The sequence below is a fragment of the Rutidosis leptorrhynchoides genome, chromosome 4, assembly GCF_046630445.1.
Source record: "Rutidosis leptorrhynchoides isolate AG116_Rl617_1_P2 chromosome 4, CSIRO_AGI_Rlap_v1, whole genome shotgun sequence".
Lineage (NCBI taxonomy): Eukaryota > Viridiplantae > Streptophyta > Magnoliopsida > Asterales > Asteraceae > Rutidosis > Rutidosis leptorrhynchoides.
In genome coordinates, this window is record NC_092336.1 from 65,801,693 (window position 1) to 65,809,870 (window position 8,178).

The 8,178-nt window shown below is 33.1% G+C and overlaps 1 protein-coding gene across 1 annotated transcript; it reads left to right on the forward strand.

Moving 5' to 3' along the window:
- The first annotated feature begins 318 nt into the window (after positions 1-318).
- On the forward strand, positions 319-4,617 carry LOC139840116 (O-fucosyltransferase 29-like). Its single transcript, XM_071830342.1, has 9 exons — positions 319-668; positions 1,314-1,404; positions 1,568-1,644; positions 1,745-1,833; positions 1,925-2,114; positions 2,200-2,381; positions 2,949-3,051; positions 3,139-3,467; positions 3,967-4,617. The coding sequence occupies exons 1-9, from the start codon at positions 369-371 to the stop codon at positions 4,358-4,360; spliced, it is 1,755 nt and encodes a 584-aa protein (XP_071686443.1). The 5' UTR covers positions 319-368; the 3' UTR covers positions 4,361-4,617.
- Positions 4,618-8,178: the final 3,561 nt, after the last annotated feature.

The following is an 8,178-nucleotide window of genomic DNA, read 5'->3' on the forward strand; positions in this document are numbered from 1 at the left end:
TTATTATACTCCATCATTCTCACTCTACATTCCTTTTTCTTTCTCTTTCCAAAAACACCCACCAAACTTCAACCCCCATTTGCTTACAAATTCACAAAAAAAAATAAAAATAAATAAATAAATAAATAAAATAAAATAAAATTTAAAAACATAAAATTAGCCGTAATTAAGATTTTATATTGGAGTACACACTCATAAACCCATTTCCACAAACGTGCATTTCATCCTCTAAAAACAGTATGCACACACACATATATGCATACAGTGTGTGAGTGTGTGTTTTTATCTTGAATGTAATATGAAATTGTGGAAAGTAGAAAAAGATTATATTTTTGTTATTATATTTAGTTTTGATTTTATTTTACTAAATGGGGGTAGCAAAATCTTGGAGATATACTGGTAAAGTTTTGGTGTTGGCAAAACATCATAATTGTAATTGTAAACAACATAGATTGAAGGTGTCAGAGCACCATCATTGTTTATTATGGTCACCGTCGGATACAGCGGTGGTGGGCGGTGGAGGTCAGCGGCGGCGGATCTCATGGACGGTGGTTTGTGGGTTAATGTTGTTTGGTTTGGGTCTGATATCATTTTTTACTGGCCATCTTGCTTCTTCTGATCTTCAGTGGTATTCACATAAAATTGTTGTTAAACGGAAGGAAAAAGTGGTAATTTTTTTTTTTTAGCTTTTTAATCATAAATACTTGTCCCAAAATGTGTGAGATATTTGCACCTGTATTTTATTTTCTAAAAAATAAAAATACTAAAAAAAATTGTCTTACACACTAGTCACAAAATATGTGATTTTTTATGAGCCTTTTCAAGTCCTAATTTGATCAATGTTCTTTATGTGTTTAGTTGTATTTTGGTTAATACATAGTTCAAATTAAGTACAAATTTTGTTCCTTTTTTGTTTGTTAGTTTGTGGGTGTTTCTTTATATGCAAGTACGGAGTACTAAAGTGAGCTCTGGACCATGGGGATTTTATCTTGAATAATGGCTAACTTATTTTGGTTTCTTCTATAATATATGAGCAAAATACTGTGCAAATTTATTTCAGATGTCTATTTTGTTAGAAAAAGTGTTTTATTTTGGTAAATTCAAGGGTAAAGTAAAGTTTCTTTAAATTATGTTACTTTGACTGGAATGTGAATATTTGATATAGCAGTTCTCTGTTTTTTTGTCAAATTGCTTGTATCTTTGTTTTAAGAACTCGAAATTCTTGAACATTAAGAGTTTGTAGCTTCAGAACCGGCTTATAGTTATATTGCAGTACACTGATAAGATTATTCCTACTGTTTTGTATTCGGTAGGAGCGTAATAGTGCTGTACCAGTTGACTTATGGAAGTCAAAGTTCCCGAATTTCTACTACGGATGCAGCGAAAGAAGCCCTTATTACGCACGTAAGCCCTCGCATCCATTACATTATAGACTTGCAACAATCTACTTAATTTGACACTTAACTGGATTTCGACATAATTTTTGTTTGATCTTTAGATATCTTGAAATGCATGAAATGAAACAAATTCTTTGATCGTTAAACATTGAAATGATGACTTTTGGCAGCTCCTGCAAACCCGACGCTTTCAAATGGGTATCTGCTAATCGCTGCTAGTGGTGGTCTGAACCAACAACGAACAGGGGTAAATCCGTAAATTCCTTTTAACATAGACTTGAGTAGCCAATGCTGATACTTTCTGTTATTTTTGAAAAAATTTATGTTGATGAATTTTTTGGATGCAGATTACGGATGCTGTAGTCGTTGCACGGATTTTAAACGCTACTTTAGTCATCCCCGAGTTGGACCATCACTCATATTGGAAGGACGAGAGGTGAGTGAGTTGCGATAGTATTTGTCAATTTACGTTATGATTTAAGGAAGAAAAATGTTGATTGTAACAATTAATTTATTTAATTTTTCAGCGACTTTGCAAACATATTTGATGTCAATTGGTTCATATCTTATCTCGCTAAAGATGTGCCTATTGTCAAGAAAGTCCCTGAGAAGTTCATGAGATCACTTGAAAAAATACCGTATACTATGCGGGTCCCGAGGAAATCGGAACCTCAATTTTATCTCGATGAAGTACTGCCTATACTCATGAAGAGACGTGTAAGATATTACCTTACTTCAAATTATTCGGTCATTTACCTTTTCTGGAATCATGTTATGATTTTTATGATGTTTACTTATGCAGGTTCTTCAGCTAACTAAATTTGATTATAGGCTTGCTAATGATCTTGATGAAGAGCTACAACGGTTGCGATGTCGAGTGAATTATCATGCTTTGCGGTTTACAAAACCAATACAAAATCTTGGTCAGAAAATCGTTATTGAAATGAGGAAGATGGCTACTCGCTTCATTGCAGTTCACTTGAGGTTTGTCACTTCAATGCTAAATTGCTAAATAATCTTTTTGGGTGGACTTTGACCGTATACGAAAGCTGTTGACCATGAGTGTAAATCGGTGGACTGACACGAGACACTTTGATGTTTGGATCTGTTATGCATTATCAAAGATGATCACCCAAATTATATTATTGAACTAATAAAATACTCACCCCGTGCGTTTGACCTTTTGGAGTCTTTCATTTTAAATTGACTTTAAATATTTTTATTTGTGCTATATAATATTTGATGAAAACTATATGAAGAGATTTGATTTTAAAATGTGTTTCCATTGGTATAACTTTCATCAAATGTTATTTAACACAAATAAAAATATCTAAAGTCAAAGTTGTACAAGAAAGACAAATAATTCAAAGTGGGACAATAATTTTGGGATGGAGGGAGTAATATTTTCAATGGAGTTTTATTCGCTGAAAAAACTTTTGAGCGACTTTTAACCTGCTTGAGTTGTCAGAGATAGACTATGACCTGAATCAACCCATTCACTAATTGGGTCAAAAATGCCACCTTTACATGACACTTGCACTTTTCTTCCAGGTTTGAACCCGATATGCTTGCGTTTTCGGGTTGTTACTATGGTGGCGGTGATAAAGAAAGAAACGAACTTGGTGAAATCAGGAAACGATGGGCTACATTACCCGTAAGATTGCGATAAATATTTCCGTGTCCGAAAAAGTTTACCCATTTTTGCACAACTTTCTTTAAACTTTATCGATTCTTGATTTAGGAAACGAGCCCTGATGGAGAGCGGAAACGAGGGAAATGTCCTTTAACACCTCATGAAGTAGGTCTAATGCTTCGGGCCCTTGGGTTTCAAAATAACACGTATCTTTATGTTGCGTCGGGTGAAATATACGGTGGGGAAGAAACATTGAAGCCTCTTATGGAACTTTTTCCGAATTTCTATACGAAGGAGATGCTTGCTAGCAAAGAGCTTGAACCATTTCTTCCATATTCTTCTCAGCTTGCGGCCATTGACTACATTGTTTGCGATGAAAGTGACGTTTTTGTGACTAACAACAATGGGAACATGGCGAAAATTCTTGCAGGCCGAAGGTGTGAATTTGGAACTCTTTTTTATTATTAGATACGTTTGAATCTTTATGACTAGTTTTTCTTCACCCCAAAAAGAAATTTGGTGCCTCTAAACTCTTAAATATCGAATTAGACTAGAATGCCCCCGTGCATGTTTTACTACTCTCTAGTCCCTCCGTCCCAAAAAAACTAACCCATTTGACTTTTAAAAGTCTTTCTTTTACAACTTTGACATTAAGTAATTTTGTTTGTTTTATATAAATATTTGATGAAATTCATATGAATATGAATGGACTAGGTTTTAAACAAGTTTTCATTGGTATACTTTTATCAAATACTAACACAAACAAAAATATTTAAATTCAAAGTTGAAAATAAGACTTCAAAGTCAGACTGTTATTTTGGGACGGAGCGAGTATTTTTCAGAGTAGGCTCGTAAAAGTTATGCTCGTTTCTACTAGTATCGGTACGGGTATTGTTAAAGACCCAACTAACTACTCATTCTTGTGGCATTCAAAAGGAGGTACATGGGGCATAAAAGAACGATTCGCCCAAACGCCAGAAAGCTTAATGCTTTGTTTCTTAAACGCGAAAGAGTACCATGGAAAACATTTGCTAAAAAGGTGAAAGCGGCCCAACAAGGATTCTTGGGTGAACCAGATGAGATGAAAAACGGGCGTGGTGAATTCCATGAGTATCCTTCTACTTGTATTTGCAAGAAACCTTTTAAGTTTTCCAACTACAACGAAACCCAAACACTCGCAAAATCATACTTTGAGCCCGAAGCAGAATCCGGATACGGGCGCAATGAAGAAGATCAAGGCGTGCATAATGTGCATTATATAGAAAGTGCTGGTATGATTGGCTATCATAGATCATTACCATCATCATCATCATCATCATCATCATCATAGAAGCGTTGGATGGTGTTGACTTTTTGACTGACTAATGGCAAGAAAAAACTTAATTCTAGACTTCTAGGTTTGCTTATTTTTTTTTCTTTTTTTTCTTTTTTTGAGCTAAGTTGGCTCAGAGTTGCATTTATACTTTTCTGAGTGTTATTAGGCATTAAAGATTGATGTCCTAAGAGTGACATTTGGGTGGGTATTCAGTGAATTCTTTGTACAGGAAGGTGTTGACGTCCTGATGGGGATTCAATTGTGAAGTGGGGTTGTAATACTTTCTGTAAAGTAGGAGTAGCATATGGATCTTTACCAGAATTCATAGTTTGTTAGCTATTTACTTGAAGACCTAAATTTGGTTCATTTGTGTGAAACCCAAACTGTTAAATTAAACGCTGAAATTAAACCAAAGTAGCAAAGCACAACAAATTGGTACTTGATTCGATTGAAGGCAACTGACTTCAGGCTTGGCTTGTGACAATCTTAAACGGTATGGTTCAAATGATATGTGCTATACTGCTATGAACCAAACCAAGCCATGTTTTGGCTCTTATTATATACTAAGAGTATATGTTTATTTATGTCCATGTTCATTATTAAGCATGTACGAATTATTTTGTTGATGTACCCGATCATCGCAAAAAAAAGAAAAAAAGATGACCATCTCCTCATAATCAAACAATCAGTTTCAGGTTCAGGTTAACTACATTTTCAGACCATTTTCAGACCATTTGCCCTAAAAACTATGTTTGATATGTGGTAAATATAATTTAGTCGTTTTAGAGATGGAGTTCGAGCTGTAGGTGTGATATTAACTAATAGACAAAAAAATATGAATAGTAATCAGGGGCATTTTTGACTTTTCATCTTTTTTTTTTAAATTTTAACTAAATTTCATTTTACCAACAACGCCCCCACACTTTTTTATAAAATTCAAATCGACCCCTCAAACAGGGGGATAAAGTGTCAAATAACCATTTTCATAAAAAAAATCTTAAATAAATTCCACCCAAATATTCAACGGGTCATATCTTCTCGCTCGCAACGAGTTAAATTTTTCCGACACCATCGTTAAAACTCGAAATAATTTTAGGAACACAATGTCACTATCTATACGCAAAACGGACGCTTTTTAAAAAACGCTAAATATTTGGGGTACTTTTCATACACGTTGATTTTGCGTTAAATTTTTAAAAGTCGACAATTCCATAGCGAAACGCGGAGATGCACATATATTGTTAATTTTAAAAAACATTTAAATCTCTCACGGGTTATACCTTTTAGTTCGACTCGAGTTGCGCTTCAATGACAACATCGTTAGCTACAAAATAATTTTACTAAACGCAATAAAATACATTGAAAACCGAACCCCCGGCGCGAAGCGAGGGTTCGATAACTAGTTATAACTCTAATTTGCTCTTCAAACCAAATCACACAGGATTCAACTTCAAGCATCGTGGGTGATTATGTTTCGATTTTTTCTGGTATCAACACGATTGAATCCCCTGGATGTGGTGAAGAGATTAATTTTGATGCTATAAAGAAGAAAATGGGTCTAAGAGTTAATGTGGGTTCTAAACAGGTGGTTAATGAATGTGGTGATAACATAGATGACACCATTGCCGTGTCTAAAGGTGTTTCGGTGCCAAATGATGATAACATTACATTTGCGGTTAGATTCTGTGATGACCCGGAAATTTCTGACCAAATTTAAACTTAATCTTTGTATGATTAACATTTCCGACACGATAAGCAAAGTCTGTAAAACTGAATCTCAAAATTTTTGAACTACTTTCATATATTCAAATACCTTTCGGTTATTCTTGACGATTCGCGAACAATTATATGTATATAGATACATATATATATACTATAACTTGAAAACGTAACAATGTATTAATTGTTTGATACTGTACATTAAACTTATTGGTTTAAATATTTATTTGAATATATATGATAAGTTGGAATATTAATTATATGAATAACTTGCGACGTATATTTAAAACGTGTTTATGAATGTTGAAAATATATATTAACTTGGTCATAAAACGATTTGTTATTATATATATATTAACAAATATCGAGACAACGATTTATAGAAGTAAACGACCAAAACACTCGAAAGTTTAAGATACACTTTGAATGATATAGTTTATTGATAATTTAAGACTATATTTTGACAAAGGTACGAGTCACAAAACGTAAATTGCGAGTTTTCTAAGCGTACAAAAATGCGTTCGAGAAACCGGAACCGGGACATAAGTCGAGTGACAACGTACGAGTCATCGGAACGAAAATTACAAGTCAACTATGCACATGAATTTAATATAATATATAATTAATTATTTAAATTATATATATTATATATATTATAAAATATTATGTCGACAAACAAGAAGTTAAAAATTTGTGAGCTGTCCCAGGGTGCCATGCGATCGCATGGCCTTGAAGCACAAATCCCATGCGATCGCATGAGGTACTTTTTCAGAAAAGGTTCTATAAATTGCTCGATTTTTGGCTTAGTTTTCACACATCATATATTACTCCGTATTTTATTATTATTATTATTATTATTATTATTATTATTATTATTATTATTATTATTATTATTATTATTATTATTATTATTATTATTATTATTATTATTATTAAGATTAATATTATTATTAATCTTATTATTATTAATATTATTAATTAGTATTATACATAAAATACTACGACGAGTTTATGAGCGTGTCACTTTCAAAATGGTTTTCAAGCGAGATAAAGCTAAGAAAATTATGGGTTATTGCCAAGGAGGTTATGGGTAATGTTCGGGGGTATATTTGTGAATCAAACCTAGTGTTTATCATCTCCGTTGCGTCTACGTACTTTCCTACAATATTGAATCTCAATATTGATACGTAAGCACTCATATTTTATCTTTTATATATTAATTGTGTATCCATGTCTAGTGCTCGAGTATATATATATTTATACATGCTTGTATGCTAAATTTCATCGTTAAACAGTTTATGATGAATCACGAATTAAATATATATATTACTGGTAAAAGGTATATGATATGCATGTTTTTGGAAAGCTGGTGAAAAATCAATGACTTTTCATTTAGATATCGAATAGTTTCGATGAACGGATTAAAAGATATGATCAACTGAATTATGATTGACGTTAATTGAAATTGCTTTTAAATCTGCAATTAAGATTTAAACAACTTGTTTACGAGATTGATAAATTGGATTTTTGAATATTACCAACCGAGTAAATGAATCCTTATATAAGGTACGTCTCATTTTGTTAAACAACTGTCAAAATTGACTTTTGAAACAACTTTGGATAACTTTTGTATGTCAATATCGAGCATTAGGATTGTGATACACTATGACCTGACCTAGCTTGATAGACATTTATTGACCAACATATGTTCTCTAGGTTGAGATCTACGGTTATTTGGTAATCCGTGTTTCGATCACATTTTGGTGAATGACTTTATATGCTGCTAAGGTGAGTTTCATTGATCCCTTTTTAATTACTTTTGCAATATATATTTTTGGGCTGAGAATACATGCACTTTATTTAAAACGCAATGGATACAAGTACATACTAAATTCTACACTGAGTTTGAACCGAAAATCCCTTAGCTTTGGTAACTGTTAACTGCCAGTTATAAGAACTGGTGGGCGCGAGTAGTAGTATATGGATCCATAGGGCTTGATATCCCCGTCCGAGCTAGAGCACTAGCCTTTTAACGGACGTATGCTATTTGAGAAGCGTACACGTTGGTTTGCGTGTATTATTAAGATGATTATACAAAGGGTACAAATTATATA

What these genes read in the sequence shown, in the direction of transcription:
- LOC139840116 (XM_071830342.1), top strand. Translation starts at nt 369, where the DNA reads ATGGGGGTAGCAAAATCTTGGAGATATACTGGTAAAGTTTTGGTGTTG. An exon ending in TTAAACGGAAGGAAAAAGTG is followed by an intron (nt 669 to 1,313) that starts GTAATTTTTTTT and finishes TGTATTCGGTAG; the next exon opens with GAGCGTAATAGTGCTGTACC. An exon ending in AAGAAGCCCTTATTACGCAC is followed by an intron (nt 1,405 to 1,567) that starts GTAAGCCCTCGC and finishes GACTTTTGGCAG; the next exon opens with CTCCTGCAAACCCGACGCTT.